This window comes from Chrysemys picta, chromosome 1 (assembly GCF_011386835.1).
Source record: "Chrysemys picta bellii isolate R12L10 chromosome 1, ASM1138683v2, whole genome shotgun sequence".
Classification (NCBI taxonomy): Eukaryota; Metazoa; Chordata; order Testudines; family Emydidae; genus Chrysemys; species Chrysemys picta.
The window spans coordinates 302,346,440-302,373,235 of NC_088791.1; the positions used below are offsets into that span (position 1 = coordinate 302,346,440).

Below are 26,796 nucleotides of genomic sequence, written 5' to 3' on the forward strand. Positions count from 1 at the left end.
TGGACTTACTTTATACCATATATTTGTATGTGCCATTGCAAACTTGTGTGCAGATACTACAAGGAGCCTCTATCTTCACGAACAAGGTCAGCTCCCAGACTACTGCACTGGGCAGCACAGCATGGGGAGGAGGTGACCAGTCCTCTGTGGAGAAAGCAGGACCAGCTCCAGGCACCAGCTTAGCAAGCAGGTGCTTGAGGTGGCCAATTCAAAGGGGTGGCACTCTGTCCAGTATCGAGGCGGCAGGTCCGGGTCTTCGGCGGAAATTCAGTGGCGGGTCCCTCATTCCCTCTCTTCCTCTTTGAGCTGCCGCCGAATTGCCACCGAAGAGGAAGAGAGGGAGGACCCACCGCTGAACTGCTGCAGAAGAAGCTGCGCAGTTGAGAAGCAGCAGAAGAAGCAGCGCTCGTCTTTTTTTTTTGCAGCTTGGGGCAGCATAAAAGCTGGAGCCGGCCCTGGGAGAAAGAAGGTGTTTGGGACTATTTAGAAAAGCTGGATGAGCACAAGTCCCTGGGGCTGGATGCGCTGCATCCAAGGGTACTAAAGGAGTTGGCGGATGTGATTGCAGAGCCATTGGCCATTATCTTTGAAAACTCATGGCGATCTGGGAAAATCCCGGATAACTGGAAAAAGTCTAATGTAGTGCCCATCTTTAAAAAAGGGAAGGAGGAGGATCTGGGGAACTACAGGCCAGTCAGCCTCACCTCAGTCCCTGGAAAAATCATGGAGCAGGTCCTCAAGGAATCAATTCTGAAGGACGTAGAGGAGAGGAAAGTGATCAGGAACAGTCAGCATGGATTCACCAAGGTCAAGTCATGCCTGACTATGATGAGATAACAGGCTCTGTGGATGAGGGGAAAGCAGTGGATGTGTTATTCCTTGACTTTAGCAAAGCTTTTAATACGGTCTCCCACAGTATTCTTGCCAGCAACTTAAAGAAGTATGGGCTGGATGAATGGACTATAAGATGGATAGAAAGCTGGCTAGATCGTCGGGCTCAACGGGTAGTGATCAATGGCTCCATGTCTAGTTGGCAGCCAGTATCAAGTGGAGTGCCCCCAGTGTCGATCCTGGGGTCGGTGTTGTTCAATATCTTCATTAATGATCTAGAGGATGACGTGGACTGCACCCTCAGAAAGTTTGCAGATGACACTAAACTGGGAGGAGTGGTAAATATGCTGGAAGGTAGGGATAGCATACAGAGGGACCTAGACAAATTAGATGATTGGGCCAAAAGAAATCTGAGGTTCAACAAGGACAAGTGCAGAGTCCTGCACTTAGGACAGAAGAATCCCATGCACTGCTACAGACTAGGGATGAATGGCTAGGCAGCAGTTCTGCAGAAAAGGACTTAGGGGTTACAGTGAACAAGAAGCTGGATATGAGTCGACAGTGTGCCCTTGTTGCCAAGAAGGCTAACAGCATTTTGGGCTGTATAAATAGTGGCATTGCCAGCAGATCGAGGGACATGATCATTCCTCTCTATTCGACATTGGTGAGGCCTCATCTGGAGTACTGCGTCCAGTTTTGGGCCCCACACTACAAGAAGGATGTGGAAGCACATGACTTATGAGGAGAGGCTGAGGGAACTGGGATTGTTTAGTTCAGGGATTGGCAATGTTTGGCACGTGGCTCACCAGGGTAAGCACCCTGGTGGGCCGGGCCAGTTTATTTACCTGCTGACGTGGCAGGTTTGGCCGATCGCAGCCCCCACTGGCCGCGGTTCGCTGTCCCAGGCCAATGGGGGCGGCAGGAAGCGGCGCGGGCGAGCGATGTGCTGGCCGCGGCTCCATTGGCCCGGGCCGGCGAACCGCAGCCAGTGGGGGCCACGATCGGCCGAACCTGCCGCGTCAGCAGGTAAATAAACTGGCCCGGCCCACCAGGGTGCTTACCCTGGCGAGCCGCGTGCCAAACGTTGCCGACCCCAGTTTAGTCTGCAGAAGAGAAGAATGAGGGGGGATTTGATAGCTGCTTTCAACTTCCTGAAAGGGGGTTTCAAAGAGGATGGATCTAGACTGTTATCAGTGGTACTAGATGACAGAACAAGGAGTAATGGTCTCAAGTTGCAGTGGGGGAGATTTAGGTTGGATATTAGAAAAAAACTTTTTCATTAGGAGGGTGGTGAAGCACTGGAATGGGTTACCTAGGGAGATGGTGGAATCTCCTTCCTTGGAGGTTTTTAAGGTCAGGCTTGACAAAGCCCTGGCTGGGATGATTTATTTGGGGATTGGTCCTGCTTTGAGCAGCAGGTTGGACTAGATGCCCTCCTGAGGTCCCTTCCAAGCCTGATATTCTATGATGCACACAGTAGGTCTGGATAAATAAAACGGTAAAATGTGTGCTTCATCTTCATTAGTGCTAGTGCTGCTATTGGTGGATCTGCACCAGTGAATGTTTTTCTGAAAAATCCTAGTGTAGAGACATCCTGTGTGATGAGACACCTAGGTACATCTGCTTCTACTTCCCCTTTAACAGCGGCTCTAAAGCAGGCCAGCTTTGCATGTTTAAAATCAATGCTGAAGCATTTAATTATTTTGTGATTTCCAGCTGCTGTCATCAAATCAGAGTGGGCTTGTTCTCTGAAATAGATCTGGCCACCAGCCAACTGGGTTCTTTACTTTCCCACCTGATACAAACTGAAGTTTAACATTTGATTTCATTCCATTCTGACTTGTTTATATTCTTTTCTTTTTTGGAAGGGAGGTGTGGGGAGGATTTACTACTAAATAAAGGCATTTGAAAGTCAAGATAGTGGTAAAGATTGCTGCCTACTGAGGACAGATTCACAGAAATGTAAAATATGACTTCAGTTTTGGAACTTTTTTATTATGTACATGCTGAAAAAGTGAAATCAACAAACTTCTAAAGCACTGCAAAATAGTTGTCTATATACCCATTCAGGGGTAGAGATTTACTCAGTATAACCAGGGTTTTTTCAATGATTGTAATAGATGCTTGCAGACAACCCCACACAGCCTAAAGATTTGCAAGGAGTGAGCAAATTTGCTTAGGTAGTTCATTGTGGATATAACTATAAATCATGGGATGAAACTGAGCATAGGATAAATATCAGGGAAGCATTTTGAAGTGAAGCTTAGTTCCATAATCCTATATCTCCCTCGGTGGGTGATGGAACATTTTCATTTTGAGTCACCAAAATCCTGGACTGGTAGGGGGAAAATCAAAAGTCAAATATTCCTTCTCTAATTTCTGTGATAATCATTGGGAAATCCTTATTCCTGATGCTACTAGTACCACTGGGTATTATAGTGGATGACAAAGTGAATACAAGTCAAAAGTGTGAGGCTGCTGTGGAAAGATTGATATTTCCCTTTTTCCTCTATCACATTCTGGGGTGTATTAACAGAAGCGTCCTATGTAAGTGTAATGGGGTCAGCACCTGCCTCTCGTGAGCGCCCCCTTTGGCCGACTCCATGTCTGTAATCTCTCATTTTGGAATGGGGCAGTACCCACCTCTCAAGTACCCTCTTCTAGTTAGGTGTGAGCCTGCTGTTCTTAGTTCTTGGTTGAAATGGGGTGACAGCCTCCCTCACAATTGCCTTCCCCCAGCTGATGGTTTCTTTGGTGGCTCTTCAGTGACTCAGCCCTCTGGCTGAATCACACTGTCTGTAGGTGGAAAAAACAACCCCCTTCCAGGGTATAAAGTCTTTACCTTCCCACCAAGGTTTTCTCCCTGGAGACACTGCCCTCCTGTAACTGTCCAACAGGGGCCTTTTCAGCAGCCCATTACGGTACCCTCGCCTGGTCTGGCTAGTTTTTGGGCTCAGGCCTTGCTTGATCCCTTCAGCCATCAGCTCCTTCTTCACTCCCCTGATCTTCAGTAGCCCTCCCTGGGCTCAGTCTTGCCTGCACTGAGCTGTCCCTGGTCTTGCTGCTTTTCTACCCAGCCAGGAATCCAGCATTCCCTCTTTCAGCTCCAAGCAGCAGCTGACTGCTTTGTCTCTGCTACTTGCTTTTATATGGCCCTCCTAATCCCTGATTGGCTGTTTCCCCTGCAGCCACTCTATGCTGCCTGGAGGTCTTCTCCTCTGCTCTTTTCTGGGGCACAGTGAGGCAGGGCTGCAAGGCCTCCATCGGGGGCCACCGGACCTAGTCTACACCATCACAGTAAGACGCGGTTCTGCTTTACTTAGCATATCTGTTGAAGCCTCAGCTAGATATTGTGTCCAGTTTTGGGCACCACACTTCAGGAAAGATGGGAGCAAATTGGAGAAAGTCCAGAGGAGAGTGACAAGAATAAGTTTGACATATGAAATATGAGGAAAGATTGAATGGCGGGACATAAGTCTTCAGATATACAAAACAATTGTTATGGAGAGGGTGGTGATCAATTGTTCTCTGAATCCACCAAGGGCAGGACAAGAAGTAAGTGGTTTAGTTTGCACTAGGGGGCATTTAGGTTAAATTAGAGGAAAAACAGCTTGGATTTATCAGTGCTTATGTTAACAGCAGTGGGATCTAGCTGGCGACAAAGTCAGATGGTGTAACTCAGCTGTTCTGGATAGACACTTGTGTACTTTCTCTCTCATTTGACATTTGAACTCATCTTGCTGCTTTTGTTCCTGCCACTGTTCATGCTGGCTGTGGACAAATACTGCTGATCCATGTTCTGCCTGTCTGATATAAATTCCATGAATCCCAATTCAGGGTCCTCCAGGGGTGAAAGTCCTGAGTGGGGGCGTGGCCTCAACTGGAAGAGGCGGGACCTTTCAAGATTTAAAGGCCCTGGGGCTCTGGCTGGAAGCCACAGGGCCTTTAAATCACCCTGGAGCTACCAGCTGCAGAGGCCTCTGGGAGCCCCGGGGTGAATTAAAGGGCCTGGAGCTCTGGCGGGGATTTAAAGGGCCCAGGGCTCCCTGCAGTGGCTGGAGCCCTGGGCCCTTTAAATCACCGCCGCGGAAGCCGGTCCAGTCCGGCATAGTGTACTGGCTCTTGCCGGTACGCTGTACTGGCTTACTTTCACCTCTGGGGTCCTCTTACAATCATGGAATAGAATCCTAGAATATCAGGGTTGGAAGGGACCTCATGAAGTCATCTAGTCCAACCCCCTGCTCAAAGCAGGACCAATCCCCAAATAAATCCCCAAATCGCCCCCTCAAGAATTGAACTCACAACCCTGGGTTTAGCAGGCCAATGCTCAAACCACTGAGCTATTCATGTGCCCCACCCTGCCCCTTGTTTAATGTCAGGTGGATATGAAATGTTGGCACAATTTAGTGTGATTCCCATTAGCTATCTGGGAGAATGTGTGGGAAAGAATTGGCTTCTTAGAAGAGATGTGTGAATGATTAACACTACACTACCTAAGCTGTGTGAACATGAAGTGGGTCAGCTTTGGGAGTGAAAATTAGGGAGAAAGACAGGGATTGGTGTTGTAGCAGCAGCTTGCGATTTTTTTTTTAACAGATTTTCCAAAAATCTATTTGTTGCACACACTGAGAGGCAATAGATGAGTGGTGAAGCAGTCACTATGTGTGTGGCTTCATGCAATGGAGCCATAGCACAGATGTCCATTCACCCTACTTTATTCACATCATAAACTCTAATGTTAAGGGATTCCATGACCTCTATCTTCTCCACTCCCAACCAGGTGGAAATGGTCTGTATCAGCTACTGGTTAAAATTCTGAGGACACAACATTTCATTTTAAATTTTCTCATATTTTGATGGATACAATAAAATAAAATACATCTGAAATTCTAAGGAGAGTGAAATTATAAGAGTATAAGGTTGCTTGAGATGCAACTGTGAAACATTTTCTAATGAATGATTGTTAATCTGTTTGTCACTTTTACACAGCTCTCATCCAAGCAGCTGGTTGCTTTTCAGAAAGAAACCTTAGAATACCGTGAGGTCCCCTAGTCAGTGAGAGTGAACTCAGATGCTTCAGCATAAATAGTGTATTCAGATGGACACGTTATGCTGCTTGACATGTCGCTCATAAATTTTGCTTGGCCGAAGTTTCAGACACGTTGCCCTGCCAATTGCTGAGCTCCTTCTAAGTCCCACTGAGCACCCTCCACTCCTGTTGATTTCACTGGAATGCTCAGCACCGTGTGAGATCAATTTTAGATATTTAATGAAGTCAAGCAGAATGACTATTTCTAAAGATGAGGAGAGGACTTTACAAGAATTCCCTCCCTCCATCCATTGTGGTTTGTCTTAAGTTTTCAGAAACTATTAAATTCTGCTTGCCATATCACTGTCTGATAGCCCATGTAACTGCCCTGACCCAAGCATGGTGTGTAAGTAGTCTCAAGAGGGGACTCAGTAAGCCTGACTCCACAATTCCTCTTCAGCATCCTCCTTGTTCCAGGTAGCCCATGTAGAGATATGAGGGGGGTTGTTCTTACACCCTTGTCCGGACACATTGTCCACATCACAAGCTAGCCCTAAGCTTTCAGTGTGGGCATAATGAGCTCACAATCCATATTGTTTTTCAGATTTTAAACGGCTTCTGAGTCTCAAAAGAAATGCTCCTTACATTCACAAGTCTAACTGCCAGTGGGATGACTTACATGCTACTGTGATGTTTTTGTTGTTTTGTTTTGTCTTTGAAGACTCATGTAAGTTTTGATTCTTTTATGATTTTCAACATCTATACTCACCAAGATTGATAATACAGCTGATACAGTACCTATATTTGAATGGCAAAAAAGAGAGAGTATTTTTTAGGTATTATGAACCAAGAAAGATTGCTAATGTTAAAGAGACCAGTGCATTACCCAGATTCAACTCCAGTTGTAGTATTCGATTCAGTTGGCTGTAATTGGGATGGTAGTAACACATGCCACATGTGTGACTATTTTTGCATGTGAATTAGCATGCATTCTTCATAAACAATAAATTGGTAGGTCACTAGGTGGCGTTTAAGTTGTAGGGAAGCTCTGGTTAAGGTGCACATTGCAGAGAAGACATGTGCTATCTGTGTGGCTAGATAGAAAGAGATGCTAATATCAATCCATTTCCATCTTCTCTTTATTAATCCACTCAATTGGACACCAGATCCAGAAAGGACTCAAAACCAGTTTTTGATTATTTTCCTTGTGGATTTCTTTCTGCTATTGCTGTTATTTCTGTTATACATATGTGGCTTGGATACTTCTGTCGGAGTCCAGTATCTCCACATTTCTCTGAATCCCTTGTGGACTCATTTCTCCGTTTCCTTACGTTCGTCCTATACTCTGGCACATTTTCCTGCCAGCTCGTATACATTTTGGATTGAGCTCTTACCTGTTGTTTTGTACTAAGTAGGACTCTGAGGCTATGCTGGATCTCTAAATTTAAGTTCCAAAAGCCAAATTTAAGCACTTAAATAAGTGTCCTACTTTTCAAAAATGCTAAGCAGCAGCAGCTTTCATTGACTTTGATGAAAGCAGATGAGTGCTTGCTTTTGAAAATCAAGCCCTTTGCTTAGTTGTTTAAGCATTTAAGAGCCTAACTTCAGGAAGTCTAGTTAAAAAAACCTTGCTGTGAATGTATATTTACATAACTGCTTTTATTATTTATACCATTTAGAAACATCTTGAGGATTGTAAGTATAAATGGTGGAGGTACTACATAGTATCTAAGTATACATTTCCTTCATAAAATCTTTGAAAGTTCTATAGATAAACCAAACTATTCCCTTTCATAATACTGTAACAATTCTACTTAATTTACAGTACAAAGTAATAAGCTGGTTTCAAAAAGTCAGCATCCAAATATTATTTTCAATGTTCATATGCCTGAAAATCATGGAGACAATGGAATTCCTTCTCAAAGGGGAAAGCAACACTGCCAACTTATCTCTTTGTCTAGAGATAATTTAACACAGGGCTGGCTTTAGGAAGTGCAGGGCCCGATTCGAATATCTGGCGGTGGTCCGGGTCTTCAGCAGCACTTCGGCAGCGGGCCGTTCACTTGCTCTGGGTCTTCTGCGGCACTGAAGGACCCACCACTGAAGTGCCGCTGAAGACCTGGACTGGACCTGGACCTGCCAGGTGAGTAAAAATTAAAAAGTTAAGCGCTCTTCTTTTGGGCGCAGGGCCTTCTTAGGTGCGGGACCCTCTTAGCGGCAGGACCCGATTCGGGGGAATCGGCCTAAAGCTGGCCCTGATTTAACATTTCTCTAATCTTTTGTCCCCCATGAATCACAGACTGATGGAACTCAACCATTTCTGGGGTGAAAAATAGCAAACATTTATCAGCACTATAACACACACACTATATAGCACTTTAAAACAGGAAATAAAGAATAATAACTAGTTGAAATAAAAGGGAATTCAGGTGGCAAAATATAATCAGGCACCATCAGTGTGCTCAAGACTGTATAAAATACAGAAGAAGAAATAGTGCTTCCCCCAATATGTGTCTATAATAATTAATAGTAACTTACATAGCACCTTTAATTCAAAAGAACCCAAAACACTTTATGTACTATATTCCCTACAGATGCAACGTCACCTACCACAAGAATAATTCCCAGAACAAGTAGACAAAATGTATCAGGTACAATGAGTTTGTCCAGGATGCAAGGATTAATAGCTCTAATCTTGCAACATGTTTCATGTTATTTTGAATAACCACCAGTTATTTCATTGTTGGTTTCACATCTCATCTGAAAGGTGACATCCAGCAAAAGATTATGCAGATACCATCTACGTATCATGTTCATTTGTCTCATACATATTGTACTGTAATGAAAACATATTGGAATGATGCATGTTGAAAGAATTCAGGCACTTCCTAACATACAGATGCTCTTGAGTGCTTAATATTTGTATACCACTTACTCCCATTACAACAGTACCACAAGATTTTTTTAATTAAATATATTTGGAATAAAATATAAAAGTATAAAACATGGTAGGCCTTCTCTTTGGAAACCACCCCCTGTATGATCTGTGACTTCACACAATGCTGCTTCTCTCAATAGGCGATGTGCAGGAACACATCTGTGACCTTGGATAGAAATAATTTAAGAACACAATTAAATGACTCAACTCAAAGATTCACACATAGGAAAGTATTTGCTACTGTAGTTAATATTCTACCTGTTCCTGCTGGGGGAATCAATGGAGGTTACATTTAGAACAAACAGAAAAAAATAGTTTTTTTTCATTCAGTTTGCAAAGACTACGTGTGGCATTCATGGTTTTAAGAGGTCATGGAGTCAAAGATTGTAACTGGATTTTAAACTGAGCTGGAGAGCTGCTGTTATTGCTGTGCATGCTAAGATAAAGTTGATCAAAACTCGAGCTTCAAGGTAAAAGATGACTGCCATAAGGATCACAGAAGGATTTTTTCTCATATGTGCATCATTGTACAATTAGTTACATGCAGCATGGGATTGCTTTTGCCTTTCTTTGGATCATCAATTACACCTCTACCTCGATATAACGCTGTCCTCGGAAGCCAAAAAACGTATCGTGTTATAGGTGAAACTGTGTTATATTGAACTTGCTTTGATCCACCGGAGTGCGCAGCCCCGCCCCCCTGGAGCAGTGCTTTACCGCATTATATCTGAATTCATGTTATATCGGGCCACGTTATATCGAGGTAGCGGTGTATTTGGTCTTGTAGGAGAGAAAGTATTGCACTTCTATCTAATCCATGTGCTGAGGTTTTTGTATAATGACATAACTTTCTGGAAGTTATGCTCTTCTGCAACCACAATTGATTGGGCTAGGTACGGGAATCACTGGATGATATTCTCTTGGCCTGTGTTATGCGGGACCTTAGTGAGGTGTTCAGAATAGTCCCTACTCTATGACCTTATCTTGGCATCTGAGCTTTATAGATGAAATCCTGCTACAAGGAATTCCTGGTACTTATGACCCCTTTTGTTGAGATTTTCTAACCATTTTTTGATTTCTTTAATTGTTACCAGATTCGCAAATCAAGTAAGAACGTAAGTGATCTCTCTCCTACCATCCATCTCCACCCTCTGACAAAGAGAGGCTAGGGACACCATTCCTTACCCATCCTGGCTAATAGCCGTTAATGGACTTAATCTCCATGAATTTATCTAGTTCTCTTTTAAACCCTGTTATAGTCCTAGCCTTCACAACCTCCTCAGGCAAGGAGTTCCACAAGTTGACTGAGCGCTGTGTGAAGAACTACTTCCTTTTATTTGTTTTAAACCTGCTGCCCATTAATTTCATTTGGTGGGCCCTAATTCTTATATTATGGGAACAAATAAATAACTTTAATCTCTCCTCATACGGGACCTGTTCCAAACATCTGTTCCAAACATTCCTAATCATTTTAGTTACCTTTCTCTGAACCTTTCCTAATGCCAGTATATCTTTTTTGAGATGAGGAGACCACATCTGTACGCAATATTCAAGATGGTATGTGTACCATGGATTTATATAAGGGTAATAAGATACTCCCCGTCTTATTCTCTATCCTTTCCCCTCCCCCCCCCAATGTGTGGATACAGCTGTGGGAATGACTTCAATTCAGACTCCACTCTGGATACACCAGGTGGTTCAAACTCCATGGCTTGACACTGGTTGAATCAGTACCTAGTCAGACCCCAGGTTTGGGGTACCACAAAGGGGGATACTATCCCTTGTGTGTGTCTACTTAGTTCTCTCTCAAAGAGGAAGTATCATACTCCATAAATCAAATTCTACTCAGTCACACCAGGCAAAACCAGAAGTAACTCCTTTGAAGCCTATGGAGTGTAAATCCAGTGTGAATCAAGTTTCTGACCACCCAGAAGTCATGATATTATATATGGTCTAAATATTCTAATGTTCCTGTGTTACTTAATTCTCATTTGTCCTGAGGCAAATGCATAGTTTTATGTTTAAATAACATGAAACATATTGGAGCAGAATTATATATCAGAGAGGAATAGCTTATATGGGAACACAGATCCTATATAAAATTTAAAATGTCATGTTACAAGTAGGTTTCATCTCAGTGAGCTTTAAAATAACTTTCCGTGACCGAGATGAAGAAGATAAGCTGTTTGATTTATAGCCCAGTTCCAAAATAGAAAATTGATTGTAAATGTCTTGTCTCTAAGAAGGAGCTGGAGGTGATGAGACTGAAAATAAGTTTGAATTTATTTTTAATTTTACTAAAGGATGAATTTTGAGTGACAGGATTTGGTTGCTAGTTTTGTCTCCCCTCCCCCCGCAAATTAGCTATTTTACATTGAACTTTCCATAAACTTGTGGTGGCATAATATCTTTTTAAAGACCTTTTCACTTGGTTTAGACCATGCCAAATTCCTCAAAACTGGCCTCATGTATCTGGATTTTTGATATTTTGGTTGTTGTCACAGACTTACTGGCTCTGGGGTATGTAAAACACCAAATATTTTTAAAATAGGTGTTTTAAGTGAGCTTACTAACAGTGACTTAATTAAAATCTGACTGACTAGGTTGCATAGCTTCAAGATAGTACTGCACCTGATTTGCCCAAAGACCTTGGAGAGAGGTGTTGTAACGCAGATGGATTAAGCCAAGTTTGCAAACCATAAGAATCAAGGGTAAGGTGGAGAAGCATCACTTTCCAGGTCGACAAGCCACCTGAGGGAAGACTGACATTCCAGAACCCCCAAAACTGATCACCTCAGGAAGAGGAAGTCATGACACCAACAAACAGGCCACTCCAGCCTTTGGCCAGTCCCTCCCTGCACCCAAAGGAGTCCTGCTGGTAAGAAGTGCTAGCCAGCATAATATCACTGTCTGGTCCTTGGTGGCAGTCCCAACTCCAACTTGCTGAGAATCCAAGAGACTGAGAGTTGAAGCATTTTCAAAACTTTTTTTTACCTTTAGTATCTTTTTATTTTCCCCACTTCTATTTTGTTTGTCTCTTGTTTTTATTAACGAGGAGACATCCCAGCCTTTTAGTCCTTTTTTATTTTTAAGGTATGAAAGTGCGGCTGCCTGCAAGTGTGTATATGAGCACACCCATAAAGTCCATATGGGGAAGGCACGAGAAAAATGTTCCCCGGGTTTTGACAGCCCAAAATAATGTCTTATAAAATTACAGTGTGCTCTGTGTTCTATGTTTAAAAGCCTTGAGAGACTTGAAATTATCATCTCTAACTTCTTTTAAAGTCTGTATTACAGTATTATAATACAGGAAAAAGGGGTTAGCTAGCACCTAAGAATAGAATTCTAAGGAGGAAGTATTATAACTGGCTTCTGGTTATGGCATAGACATTAGATAATAATTTGGTTTCAGTATTCAGCTACTAACCATCCAAGTTACAGATTTCATTGACTTTGGTTAAATTCCTTAGCTGGGATTTATAACGAATGGCCAGCCACCTTCTTAAAATTTGTATAAGGATGGATTGCTTTGGGCATTAATTTGATGATTTAACTAACTTGATAGTTTAACTCCAATCAAATACTGAGTCTAGTTTTTTTGACTTGATCTCAGTTTGATTTTGATTTGATAGTTATAATGCTCTGTTAGTCTAGTTTAATATTATTCATAGCACCTTCGCTTCAGTGATATGGTGTCTTGATTTTATTTTTGTCTTAACAAAATATACAAGAGATTCTGACTCACATTTCTTTAAATACTCAACCTGGGTCTTTTAATACCTCTGAGGACCTGGGAGAATATTAGCCAATCAATTTAAATCCTGCCCAGTTCCCCCTCATTAATCCTTGGTTCTCAAATTTTATTCCGTTTTGTTTTTCTTTAACAAAATCAGTCTCCTCTAGGGACCCCTGCAAAATCCACATAAGATTCCAAGTGCAGCAGGCTGCATTAGGATGTTTATACTAGTCAATATATTTATACACAGACATGTTCACTGCTGGCTCCCTATGAGCTCTACATCCGTCGAGGGTGCTTATGGACAGTTTAAGTTTATTCTTAGGGGGGGTGGCTTAATTTATGTGTCTGACATGGGCCACACTGAAAATTTTTATTAGCCAGAAGAGCTTGTAAGGGTTAGGCAGTGTCAACCACACCCCTTTTTTGACCAAATCACACCTTCCCTTTAGAGCGTCACTAGCTGAAGCACAGAAAACATGCGAATCTGCACATAAACATCCTAGAGTATTGAAGAATCACTGCAGCCCTCAGCACACCTCCCTCAGATCTCTTTTCAGAGAGAAGCCAATATTGCAAGGATACTTCAGGATTTCACCATTAGCACAGACATTGTGCTCTATTTTTGGAACTGTTACATAAAGAAACTCTGGTTAGTGCAGCGAACCTTGAAAGCTTTGCTTTGTAAAAGATGAAGTTGGAGAGAGCCCCTCTGATTTAATCCAGAGGATAACACTGGCCAAGGAGATAGTGAGGTCAACTAAATTGGATGGAGTATTCTTTCCTTTAAAGCATTCTCTGGGTAATCTCCTGTTCCATCCTTTCTTGCAAATTGACTGCTTCCAATTAATGGTAGGTGCCAGGCTGACAGCCTTGCAGACTGGAGTCCTCTGTGAATTCACAGAACAAGTCCAGTTAAGACAGCGGCAAGCAAGTTTCTCTTATGTTGCTCCACCAATATGCCTTAACCCTGATCCAGAGAGATCCACCAGTAAGGAGGAGCAAGTGGTGAAGGCTCCATGTTCATTCCCTCTCTTTCCTGAGAATGCCAGCATGAGTGCTGCCTGGCAGTGAAAGCTAGTTGCAGTAGTACATTTTTAATGAAGGCAGCTGTCCAGTAAGAATAGAACTGAGACCAACTAATTTCATATATACCACTGAGCAGTTATCAGCTAATAACTCTGTGAACTGAACCTTGCTCACTGTACTCACAAGTAGCCACACTGATTGAATCAGGGCTAGTTGTGCAAGTGAGGCAAGCAGGCTTTGGTCCTGTGCTGCTGCCAACTTGGGTTTTATTTGAAGAAGTGTTAGGCCAATTCTTGAGCTTCTGTAAATTCATGTAGCTTTGTTGACTTCAGAGCTCTACTGCTCTACACCAGCTGAGGTAATTCCACTCTAATGTCTCCATATCACTTAAGTCACCCATTGATTCATACTTCACATATTTTAATAGGAAAACAAACTCTGTAATAGTACTCAATGATATAATTCTCATAAGCCCCTGAAACTTGGTCATTAGGCATTTTTCAGTCTTGAGAGAAGATCCCTTAGGGCTTGTCTCCACTTACTGGGGGAATCAATATGCGGCAATCAATCCACCGTGGGTTGATTTAGCAGGTCTAGTGAACAGGGACGGCTTTAGGGCAATTCACCTGATTCCTCCGAATCAGGTCCCGTGCCCCTAAGAGGGCCCCACAACGTCCCTAAGGACCCTCCGCCGATGTGCCACCGAAGGCACTGGCAGCCAATGAGCTGCTGCCGAAGTCCCACTACTGTCTTCGGCAGCAGCTCTTTCGAATCGGGCCCTGCAGTGCCTAAAGCCAGCCCTGCTAGTGAACACCCACTAAATCGACTGCCAATTGCTCTCCTGTCAACTCCAGTACTCCACTGGAACGAGAAGCATGAGGTAAGTCGATGGGAGAGTTTCTACCAGCGACCCAGTGCGCTGTAGACATCACAATAAGTCAACCTAAGCTACATAACTCCAGCTACGTTATTCACGTAGCTGGAGTTATGTAACTTAGATTGACTTAGCTCCATAGTTTAGACCTACCCTTAATCTGTACTCTTTTTGACCAACATCTTGAGTGACACTGGCTCTGGAGGGTGAAGTGTTTCATGTCTTCTGGGATAGCCTGCAAGAAATGTCCAAACAACCACCTAAAACCAATGGTTTATAGCAAAACGTTTATTACGAAAATAATTCATTCAAACTGAAGTAGTGCAAGTATATCCAGTCTTGACAAGAACTAATCTAGAAAGGTACAATCTGTGTAATCATGTTCAAGGTTTATGTCTTAGTTTTCTTGTTTCTGTACTCCAGACTGCTAGTTTTTGTCTCTTACTGGATGTCAGTGTGAGGCAAACCCACAGCCAAACCAGGGCTGCTCGCTCAGCTGCCCCTCCAACAGACTTTTCATAGAGCCATGAGCACAGGCATGTACTTGGTGCAGTTCACCACTTCCCCTGACACTTGCCCTGTCTGTGGCATGAGGGAGACCCTGGCACACAATTACATTGAGTGCACCAGATTGCAGCCATTTTTCCAGCTCCTCCAGAACTGTATCTTCAGGTTCTGGCTGCACTTTTCCCTGCACCTCCTGATATTTGCACACCCCATCTGTGGCCCCATGAAGTTGATATATGGAGTTATACTATCTCCTAGAACTGGAAGGGACCTTGCAAGGTCATTGAGTCCAGCCCCCTGCTTTCACTAGCAGGACCAAGTACTGATTTCTGCCCCAGATCCCTAAGTGGCCCCCTCAAGGATTGAGCTCACAACCCTGGGTTTAGCAAGCTAATGCTCAAACCACTGATCTATCCCTCCCCCCTAAACTCCTGGTGTTGTGAGACCTCCTCATCAGTCTCCTCCTGGTGTTGGCCCAAATGGCCATCCACCACATCAGAAGGAGGAAGCTGGACGGCTCTGTGACTTTGGGGCCTATTTCCCCTCCTCCCTTAGGTCATGTATCCAGGCGGAGTTCCTCTGGACTGTAGCCACTGGATTCCTTGATGATTTCAAGGAGCAGTGTGTGCTGTCCAGGGTTATCTGCTCAGCATCCTCCTCTGGCTCTCTGCTTTTGACCCTCTGACTCTCACTCCCATCCCTGTTTTTTCATTTGTTTTCATTTGTTGTCCCCTAAATTAACTTGAAACCTGGGTCTGGTAACTCCTCCCCTTAGGCTGAGAGGTGCAGCCTTTAGATGTGGCCATCTCCAAAGCCTCAATAGGTGCCCCTGCAACAGACTTCTTCATGGAGCTATGAGCATGGGCATGTACCTGAAGTAGTTCACCACCTCTCCTGACACCTTCTCTTTCTGCAGCAAGAGGGAGATCCTAGCACACTTTTATATTGAGTGTACCAGTTTGCAGTCCCTCTCCTGGCTCCTTCAGAACCTCCTCCTCTTCCTCCAGTTCTAGTTGCACTTTCCCCTGCACCTCCTGATTTACACACTCTATCTGTATCCCCACAAAGTCACGAGATCTCCTCATCAACCTCTTCCTGGCGCTGGCCAAGGCGACCATCCACCATGTCAGCAGGAGGAAGCTGGATGTCGAGGTGCTCTGTGACTCTGGGGCCTATTTCCAATCCCTCCTGAAGTCATGTCTCCATGCAGAGTTCCTCTGGGCCGTGTCCACTGGCTCCATGGACACCTTTGAGGAGCAGTAGGTGCTGTCAGGTGTTCTTTGCTGAGTGTCCCCCTCTGGATTCCTGCTTTTATACCTCTGATCCTCACTCCCATCCCTGTTTTTGCATTTGTTGCCCCCTGAACTTATTTGATGCCTGGATCCAGTGACTCCTCCCCTTATGCTGAGTGGCACGGCTTTTAGATGTGGGCAGGTTTACGCCCTCCCATTCCCAGTGCTTCAATAAGCACCCCTCCAAAAGAGCTTCAGTGAGTCATCCCTCAGGCAGGCGGCAACATTTCAGCAGGACTAACATACCTTACCCACAAAGCCTGCTGTGACTGAGCCTTCAGGCATGTGGCAGCAGCCTATCTCTGGGCACGTGCCCCCCAGGCTCAGGTAGTTTCCCAACCTCAGCAGAGCTGCAGATCAGTCTGTCCAACTCAGCCAGGAGCCCTCCTGCTGCGCCATAGTGTAAACAGACTCTCTAGACTCCCAGCCTGCTCTTGATGCAGTTCCTGTTCCTGTCCCAGTCTTGCCTGAGCCCTGTTCCAGTCCTGTCCATCCCAACTCTGACCTTGCTCCAGCCCGGCCACTGACCTGCTCTAGCCTTCTCTCTGCCTCCTGACCCTTTGGACTGACCACCCAGCTTCGACCTTAGGCTTGTATCTAGACTCCAGCTACACTACTGATTTGCCTTGTCCACAGACTCTGACCACCCAGCTTTGACCTCTTGCCTGCTCCTGAACTCTGGCTGCAGTACTCATTTTGGCTTGTTTATGGACTCTGCTCTTGATTCCGGACCCCAGATCTCAGTTCCAGCACGAGTCTTGGCCCAACCCCAATTCTAAATCTGACTTCAACCTCCATTCCAACAACTAGGCCTGAGTATTGGGAGACAACACCTGGCAGTCAGTAGGGAAGTCAATGAGAATTCTAGCCCCCAAGTCCACTATCTCTTGAATCCAGCTAAGGGTACTCTAGTTGCCTTTGTGACCTGGTGTGATTAAGTTCAGACAGTTGATCTCACAGGGAGACATGACAATCTGTCTCCATCATCCACTGTTCATTGCATACTCTTTAGAATCAGTGGGTTTTGCTGTCAGTTGGGGTTCCTGGCTTCTTGTAACCTTTAGAGCAAGTAAGAGCTACCAACTTAAAGTGCAACCTCAAAAGGAGCACCTCCAAAATTCAATCTCTCTTGCCACATAAATGGCTTTTTGTTTCTCAGCCGAAATTAGTTCCATTCCCCCAGTCCTTGGCCCTAAGAGTGGTCTTATATCAAATAGGACTTCTTGTCAGATTAGTCAGTCTATCACAGATATAGACTTTAAAAGATCTCACTCTTCCATCAATCTAATAAATGTCAGGCAATTGCTTTTGCCATGAATAATACACATACAATATGTTAAATTGATCAAAGAGAAATGTGTTCTGCACTTGTCCTAAATGTGTAGGTTTCTTGAGCACAGTGTTCCACATTCACTACCTATGAGATCCTCACCTTACTCACACAGCTAGTCCTAAAAGCAAACCTGCAAACAAAATCCAAAGTGCTCCTTGGACATTGTGGTAGCACATGCTACCCTCCCACTGCTAATCCCACAAAAGGGTAAAATGTACATGCAAACCTACATGAGTTAAAGCTGCTGGACTTAAAGTAACTTTCTCCCCTCAAGAAAAACAATGGCTCAATGATGAACACAGAAGTCACTCCTGTGGATTTTACAAAGCACCCTACCATCCTCCCAGCTCCCTGACCTCCATCCAATTGCACCTGAAGGAGACATGCTGTCATTCGCCATCTTCCCCAGACCTATGCCCAAAAAAGTAAAAGGCACAAGGGGGGGAGTTAGTGTGGATTCCACCAAAAGTAACTCCAATTTACGAAAGAATTCTTTTTGGTCCTAAGGGGAGCATGACCTGGAAGCCAGTCACTTTCTACCCTCCCCAAAACAGTGGAGATCCAATTTCATGCAGTAAAGTGTGGAGGCACCCTTGTGCTGTCTAAGGCCAGGGAGAAGTATGCAGCGGGAGCTTATTTCTGTGGGAAAAAATAGTATGTGATTGTTTAATTAAAGACTGAATGTGCAAGGGGGGGGGGGAGAGCTGAATTAAAGCTGCACATGCAGCAGAGACTGAATAGAAGTACTAAGGACTTCAAGACAGGTCCCTTGGTGAGGGAATCATAAACATGAAGCAGTACCTTCTAAGCTTAGACAGTTCATTTTGTATAGGGTCCAGTGTATGAGCCAGAGGTCTACACTACATTTGCTTTAATTTAGCACTTTGCACTAGTTTTCCAACTTTCATCCACTTAGGTTTAGAATAAGTTGTATCTAAATCTTCTCATTTTAACAGTAATTTTAATGGTTTATTTTATTAATCAGACAGCAATATACTTTGGAAGTTTATATTTTAACATATCTTAATTTGTATAGTGTACATATTATATAGTATGTGTTGTAAGCTGGTCAAATTTAATCACAGAATTTACATGATTTATATATAAAATGAAATTATTTACCAACTGTTTGCTCAACCATCTCTAGGACTATTTCAACCATAAAAATAACTGTTTGCAAATATTTGAAGATAGATAGAAACATTTGTAAGCTAAATGATTTGGACTGAATAATTTGACCAGCTGTGCTCATGATCATTTTTCTGGATAAGGAAAACCAGGGCTAAATGCTTTTTGCAAGTAATTCTGTATCTGGAGATCTGTGCAAAATGCAGATTTTTCAAAACATAATATTTCCAAAAAGCAACGAAGAGTCCCATGTCAGTCCAGGCATCTGACAAAGTGGGTATTCACCCACGAAAGCTCATGCTTCAATACATCTGTTAGTCTATAAGGTGCCACAGGTCTCTTTGTTACTTTTTACAGATCCAGACTAACACAGCTACCCCTCTGATACATAATATTTCCAGTGATCTAAAAGTAATCATCCATGGATAATTTTGAAATGTATAAAGTCTCCATTACTAAGTGAGGCTTGTATTTCAGTTAAGTCTTTTGTTCTATATTAAAATGAAGATTGCTTTGTGCAATCTTGCAAAATAAATGTAGGTACGTTCAGAGGAGTCATTTGTGAAAGATACAATAAACTGAAGGAGATCATGTAAACTTGACCCTAGAGATTGAGAGTCAGAGCTGATCAATGTTTTTCTATTAATTTTTAAAGTAACATTATTTTTCACTGTTTATCTCATTGTCGGTAGGTTGGCAGGAGCCCTGAACTCATTGCATGTTGAATTCTAGCTGATTGACTTTCCTAAGTACAACACAGTGGTAGGCGACACTGACATCCAGTGAGCTAGTTCAACATTAAGACTCTTTTGCTCACATATAGCTCCAGTGTATGATCTTGCTCATTTTAGGTTTGATCCTGCCAGGTAATGAGCATTTTCTAGGAGGTGCAAGGTGCCCTCTGCTCATCTCACTCACTTCATAGGGAGCAGTGGGTACTGATCATTTTGCCCAAGAAGCAAAGCACCTCCCGGGATCAGGCCCTTTATTTGCAAGATCTCCTTTCTCAGTCTCTGGTTTGCTTCATCAAGTTATATCTTAGATTCATAGGGCCAAATGCTGCCCTCTATTACACCAAGTGCAATCCCATGGACTTTAATGCTTGTGTAACCCTTCTGCCCATCTAAGTTGGCAGCAACAAGGGCCGGGTTCTGTATCTAGGGGTTCCGTTTCAATAACGCAATGCAAAACCGGCTCGAGCCCCCACCCAGTGACCTGGGACAATTACATACCACCCCCCTGGGTGCCTTTAAGAGGCAATACTTCCCCTCTCGCAAGCACAGAGTCTGAGTGTAACAGAAAATGTTTAATAACATGAGGTAAACGACATCAGCATTAAATTGGAAAAACACCACAAACAGGATTCATAACACAAACCATGAGCAAAAAAACCCACCCCAGCAAATTGGGCTGTGTCCTTTCCCTTTGGTTCTTGAATCCAGCAACCCAAAAATCACCCAGAGTCCCCAAAGTCCAACACCCCCAAAGTCTCTTGGGTCCAGCAACCACCCAAAGTCCCAAAAGTCCAACAGACCCCAAAGTCTCTGTCCCTAGTCAGTGCAGCCCCAGAGTAAAAGGGGGGGGGGCACACAGGGTGTTAAGGGGCACCTTACGTGATCCGAGGCCGGCTGGCCGTCTCTCCGTGGGGTTCTGCCACAGTCTTCACCACTAGCCAGTCCACTTCCTGCCGTCCCACAAGCTGCTCTGCTCCGCTCACCGACCTGTGAGCCGCTCCAGCCATCCCCGCAAACAGCTCCGCTCGCCGTTCCTTGGGCCGCTCCAACCAGCCCCACAAGGCTCCGTGCCACTCGCTGCTCCTCCAGTCCCCACAAATTGCTCCAGCAGCTGCTTAGCAATATAGCTTCAGGCTCCCCCACTAGTTAACAGCACTCAGTGATCTCAGCTCTTAATAACTTTAGCTCTTTTGTGATTTCAGCTCTTAGTAATTAGGGGAGCCCCAGTGCTAGTGCACCATTGACCCACAGTGAATTCAGCTCAGCAGCCTGTAACTAGACTCCTAATAGAATCAAAGTTAGCTCTGACATTCAACCATGGATAGAGGAGGTAGTGCAATTGGTGTTTCAAACCCTCAGAGAGGGCCCATGCTATCAGGTACAAATACCTATCCCCATCCTCTCTCCATTCACTGGGTTTTGTAACCCATGCCCCTTGTCAAGCAAGTGCTAGTTAGGTAATGGTGAAGGACTCACTCAGTCCTTCTGTTATACAACAGTTCCACTGGCCTTGATTCACAGAATCAGGGTAACAAAACTTTATTCTTCCTGCCCCAATAACAGAGAAAACTGGGGATCCCACACCAGCCAAAGTAACCACTTTGAGTTGCTGTTGTTTCATGCCAGGCGAGTGGGTGTGCCTATGCAAACAAGATCAGCCCCTGGAGTTCTTTTCCACACTTGCCATAATTCATCACCAGATGTCAGGGTAGAGTTCATCCTGACTCTGCTTACACTTGTGTGCAACTCAGGACAGAAATTTGGCATAAAAGATGTATATTGCCTTCTGGGTGTGATGGAAGATTAAATCAGTTCTAAATCCACATTTGCTTAGCTCTGCCTTCTCTGTACTTTAAGCAGTGGGTTTTTGGCTTGTCTCTTGATTTTTAAATTTAGGAGGTGGTGTTTCTTCTCTGTTGCAATGATTCTGCAAAGGTTGCACAGTCCTTACAAGCAGCACACAAATCTTCAGGAACCATCACTTTCCAAACCAATGTTCTCATTTCCTCTCAGTCCCCACCCCAGGGCATTGCTGGACTGGATCTCTAGTTTCTTTTATGATAGGGAAAAATCCAGCCCAGAGCAGAAGAATTCAGAGGAAAACTTTGGGAGTTCCTGTCTCTGTTTGCTATTTCTGCATGAGGGCACATCTAGCTCTGAGTAAAGATACCAACAAGTGCCACTGTCAATCTATATGTCAAGATGCTTGATGATGCACATCCACTTATCTGTAGAGAGGGTCAAGCCCTAAACTGGTAGTTTGATACATCTGTAACCACCTTGTGCATTATTATGACTCATGAATATATTGTAAACCATTCACGGGGCACTACACCTGTAATCAAGCTCTATGAATTAATTACATGTTTTAAACATTTTAGTTCAAATGAGATCCTCATATCATGAGGCTGATCTCTTTATTTACTGAAAATAGAAAGAGAAAAACAACAAAAACAATCAGCAATTACCAAAAGAAGGAAAAGTGTTATTTAGGAAAATGTGTTTGTTAAATGCATGTCAGCAGCAAGAGGGGAAAAGGTTATACTTTGGTTTTGTTCTTCCTTGTTATTCCCTGGTCCAAGAATGAAGATGTTAGTATCACATATTCTCTAGAGATTTCTGAAAGCCTGAGGCCTCCTTAATGCCCATCTAAGAGTTAAGAAAGAGTAATACCATAAAAAAATGAAAAGTTCATCATAATGTTGTCAGAACTTTTCTTCCAATAAACCACTCTGCTCATATTATGCCATAAGCATCTCCATCTTCTCCGATCTCATGGGGTCAAATTCATCTCTGACTTCCTTCCAAATAAATGGAGTTGCACTAGAGATGAATATACCCCATTTATTTTGTACCAAGTCCAGGAGAGAAGGGGAGGGAAATAACAGTTTCTTTTTAATCAAACATAAATAATTCAAGTAGCACAAGAACAAGAGGACATTCAATGAAATTAACAGGTGGGCAACTCAACCCTGATAAAAGGAAATTCTTTTTCACACACTAGTAATTAAACTGTGGAACTCAGTGCCCAAAAAAGTCATTGAGGCCAATAACTTAAGATTCACAAAGGACTGGAGATTTATAAGGATATCAGGAACATTCAGAGTTATTGGCACTCAACTTCCGGGGATTTCTCTGTTGTATGTAGCACAATCATTTTTAATACCACAGCCAATCAATCCCAGAATTTCCAGGAATATTCTAGTCATCTGTATGCAGAACCCAATTGGTTTCAGTGAAAATCAGAGCACCAGAGAAGCCTGGTTCTTAGGAAGTCAGGACACAGATTGCTTGATGCTGCAGGTGGAGGAATCTCTCCACCCCCACATCACCCTCCCTCCCCCGCCACATAACTGCCTACACATATTGGATGCAGCAGGTAATCTATTATGTAGGGAAGTTGTCTGTGGGCTGTAGTCTAAGGCTTGGTCTACACTAACCCCCCAATTCGAACTAAGGTACGCAACTTCAGCTACGTGAATAATGTAGCTGAAGTCGACGTACCTTAGTTCGAACTTACCGCGGTCCAGACGCGGCAGGCAGGCTCCCCCGTCGACTCCCCGTACTCCTCGCGTCGAGCAGGATTACTGGAGTCGACGGGGAGCACTTCTGGGTTCGATTTATCGCGTCCAGACAAGACGCAATAAATCAAACCCAGAAGTTCGATTGCCTGCCGCCGAACCAGCGTGTAAGTATAGACAAGCCCTAAGAGAAGTAATGGGGCCATAGAGAGAGGCAAGGACCTAGAGAGTGCAGGGGAGCAGAGTGGCAAGAGAAAAAGTGAGGACTTGGGGAGGGAAGAGAGTGTGTGGCTGTGTGGGGAAGGAGAAGGCAGCAGGGACCAGAAGAATGGGATAGTGGCGGTAAGGGAAGCAGGGATCCATGTGGGGGGGGACGGGGCGGACAAAGGCAATGGAGCAGGGTGAGGAAGCAGGGAACCAGAGAGGAGTGGGAGAAATGGTATTGATGGGGGAAGCAGGGACCTGGTTGGGCAAACTGGAGTTGGGGATGGGAAGGAAAGCAGGGGCCTGGGATGGGATGGGGAAGTGGTGGAAGGTGGAAGAAGCTGGGATCTGGGATGAGGAAGCAGAGACCTTCGCGGGGGGAAGTGTGGAGGTGGGAGAGCAGTGTAGAGGTAGAAACCAGGGACCCCAAGGGGGGAAGGGGGATGGAGGGTGGCTAGGGGTTAAAAGCAGGGACCTGGGAGGAGTATAGATGGGGAGGGGGAAACAGGGACAGGGTGAGAAATGGAAGGTGGAGGGGAGCAGGGACTGTTCATAACAAAGCCTAGATTTATCAGCTCAACTGCCCCAAGTATTGACTCTGGAAGGAGAAGGGCCGTGTGGGGAAAGGGAGGAATAAATTCCAGCCTGGGGGTTGGACGGTGGTGGTAAAGGAGCGTTCTGGTGCCGGAGGAGTGTGGACCTCAGGTGGGAAGGGGATGGTGAGCAGGTTGACGAGTCACTTAAAGGAAAACATTTAGAAAAGAAGGTACTCAGACAGACCAAGGACATATGCAGCTTGGTTACTGACTTTCCTTATACCACTTACATAGGATTACATTAAATTTGTTGTAGTTTGTTAACTAGGGTTTGATACTAGGGTTGCCAATTTTGGTTGGACGTATTCCTGGAGGCTTCATCACATAAGATAATTTTAAATTAAAGATTCATCTTTAATTCCTGGAGACTTCATGACAATCCTGGAGGGCTGGGAACCCTATTTGATACACAGGTATTTTACTGGGTTTTCCCCCTCCTTCAGAGGATTTTCTCCATGTCTCTGTCAAATATCCAAGATTCCCCCCATTATCCTCTTGTTTTTTTATGATTCACCATTCTCAGAGGCCCTTAGAAATAATTCCTCCTTCTGCCTGAGCAAGATTGGAGCCCATCAATGTCACTCCTAAAGTGGATGGAGGGGTTATAAAATAAGGGGCTCACTACCACTCAAAGGCTAAGTGCTGTGTGAGTTACTCAAATTCTCACAGAGGGAGACAGAGAGAGAAAGAATCTAGGTCACCTGACACTCAGTCTTTTTAACCACTAGGCAATGCTGCCTCTCTACTTGAACTGCAGGGGGGTATTTTATTGATCATGTAACCTAACATTTTAGATCCTATCATGTTACTACTTTCTTTTAGACCACAGAGGTTACCAGCTAATTGTTGCCCTGACAGAAGGAACAGATATTGCTATGGTATTACATGGGCAAAGAATACAGTAACAGAGGCAATACATGCTTGGTGATGTTTAAGATATTAGAATTGCGATTGGATATTTGTTTTAGTTTAGAATGTGCTAAGGATTAAACCAAACCCTTCACCATTATCTGTTAATTCTGGGGATTTTTAAATATTAAGAATATCATGGGCAATGTATAAATGTTATTTTATCTTTTTAATTCCTAATTCTAGCTTACAAGCCAGACTCAGGATACTTGCTAGAATATATTAGTTTAATAGTGATAAGGCTGAATCACATACAAATACTCCAGACTTTAGAAAGTTCACACCTGGATCTGAACTGTGCAAATTAGGTCCGTCTTAGGCTAGATAGAATGTGCCAGGAAGGAGCAAAATCTAGTTGATATGGCACCAGAATCAGCATGGGGAGACCTGAGTGCTTGGCTTGGTCACTGTGACCTTGGCCAAGGCACTTCATCTCTTTGATTCTCTGTTTCCCCTTTTGCCCTTTGTCTCTGTTGTCTATTTATACCAGAAGTTTTCTGGGCAGAGCCCATCTCTTATTATGTGTTTATACAGCACCTCTAAATGCTACTGTAATGCATATATAATAATAGTAATCAGAAGCTGAACTGTATTCCAGGAATCCATAACCGATGCACTCTTTCTTTTTAAATTGCAGAGACAAAGTATTAGAATGGCATAAAATATGGCCCAGTTCTATTACAAAAGAAGCGTCAATGCCCCTTACAGAGACCGCATCCCCCTTCGTATAGTGCGAGCAGAGTCTGAACTCTCCCCTGCCGAGAAAGCCTACTTGAATGCCGTGGAGAAAGGAGATTATGCTAGTGTGAAGAAAGCTCTGGAGGAAGCCGAAATTTATTTCAAGATCAATATTAATTGCATTGATCCTCTTGGAAGAACAGCTCTCCTTATTGCAATTGAAAATGAGAACCTGGAACTCATTGAGCTGCTCTTAAGCTTTAATGTGTATCTCGGAGATGCGCTGCTGCATGCCATACGAAAGGAGGTCGTTGGAGCTGTGGAACTTTTATTAAATCACAAAAAGCCGAGTGGGGAGAAACAGGTACGTGCAAAATTCACTCTTGCTCTTGGTTTGCAAGCAAGTTTCTGTAGGTATATGCCAGGAATTGTCAAAAGGGAGCCAAGAGTTTAAAAAAAAATTGACTCTTTCAAATTCAACATGTAGTGTTTTCAATATGATCGGTATCATTTTCATTTTGATTTGAGTGTCTCTGTTCTTAGCATTGGGTATTCTGTTCAATATGATAATATAATTCATGCTAATACATGGGAGATAAAAAGAAGTGTTTTCCTGGGATAGGTGAATGGCTTTGGAAAAACTATGCAATTTGAAACTGGGCATTTCCTTTGAACGTTAATTCGATTTCAGCTAATTCTGCCATTTTATTGGTGAAATGATTCCTGGACATATTAGGGCAAAATCCTGCTTCATGCAGAATTGCAACCTAACAGGAAGAGAATACTATGGATGAAATCCTGGTCCCATTGAAAATCAATGGCAACACTCTCATTGACTTTAATGGAGTCAGGATTTCACCCTTGATGTGGAGACCATCTACCACTTCAGTGACTGTGAGGCATGGTCACCATGACCCCAGGTCTTCATGGTCAGAACCTCAGCCTTGGCTGCATGCATAGCGATAGGCCCTCAACCTGTTCTCATAGGAGTGAAGGCAAACCTGTTCTTTCTCCCCATCATCCCTCAAAGGATGCATCATTAGATAGAAAATCTTTTTTAGAATAAATTGAAAGAGGCTTTAAGGTGTGTCCCTCTCTACCTCCCCCTGACTGCACTAAGCCATCCTCCTTTAGGCGGCCAACATCCTCCATGCCAGACCCATTGTAAGGCCCTATTGAGGCAGGGTAGGATGTAAATTGTAATTTGGCAGACTCTTAGGGATCCTTTGGGATGAAAACCACTCTATAAATAGATGTAAGAGTCTATTCTATTCCTGTCTATTCCAATTTCCATATATTATAGGTGCTATATTAGTGCATAGTGAATTGAAATGATTGGAGCCCTTTCATAGGCAATGCATACAATATGATGTAATTACAGTATCTAGTACTTGCTATGGATATAATTGCAGATGATAAGTAAAAAGTATAATTTTTGTGTCAATAAAATAATAGGA

At 43.7% G+C, this 26,796-nt stretch overlaps 1 protein-coding gene across 4 annotated transcripts in view; it reads left to right on the forward strand.

The window, feature by feature from the left end:
- TRPC4 (transient receptor potential cation channel subfamily C member 4) overlaps nucleotides 1–26,796 on the forward strand; it is a 211,898-nt gene that overhangs the window by 53,772 nt on the left and 131,330 nt on the right. For 2 of the 4 annotated variants that reach the window (XM_065581286.1, XM_065581289.1), the window contains exon 2: nucleotides 25,299–25,703. The exons of 1 other annotated variant lie outside the window; for it this stretch is intronic. In XM_065581286.1, the coding sequence (XP_065437358.1) occupies nucleotides 25,326–25,703 (378 nt within the window). In that variant the 5' untranslated portion in view covers nucleotides 25,299–25,325. Of the gene's footprint in view, nucleotides 1–11,538; nucleotides 11,677–25,298; nucleotides 25,704–26,796 lie in introns of those variants that run through there. One more of the 4 variants, XM_065581287.1, reaches the window with a different exon arrangement.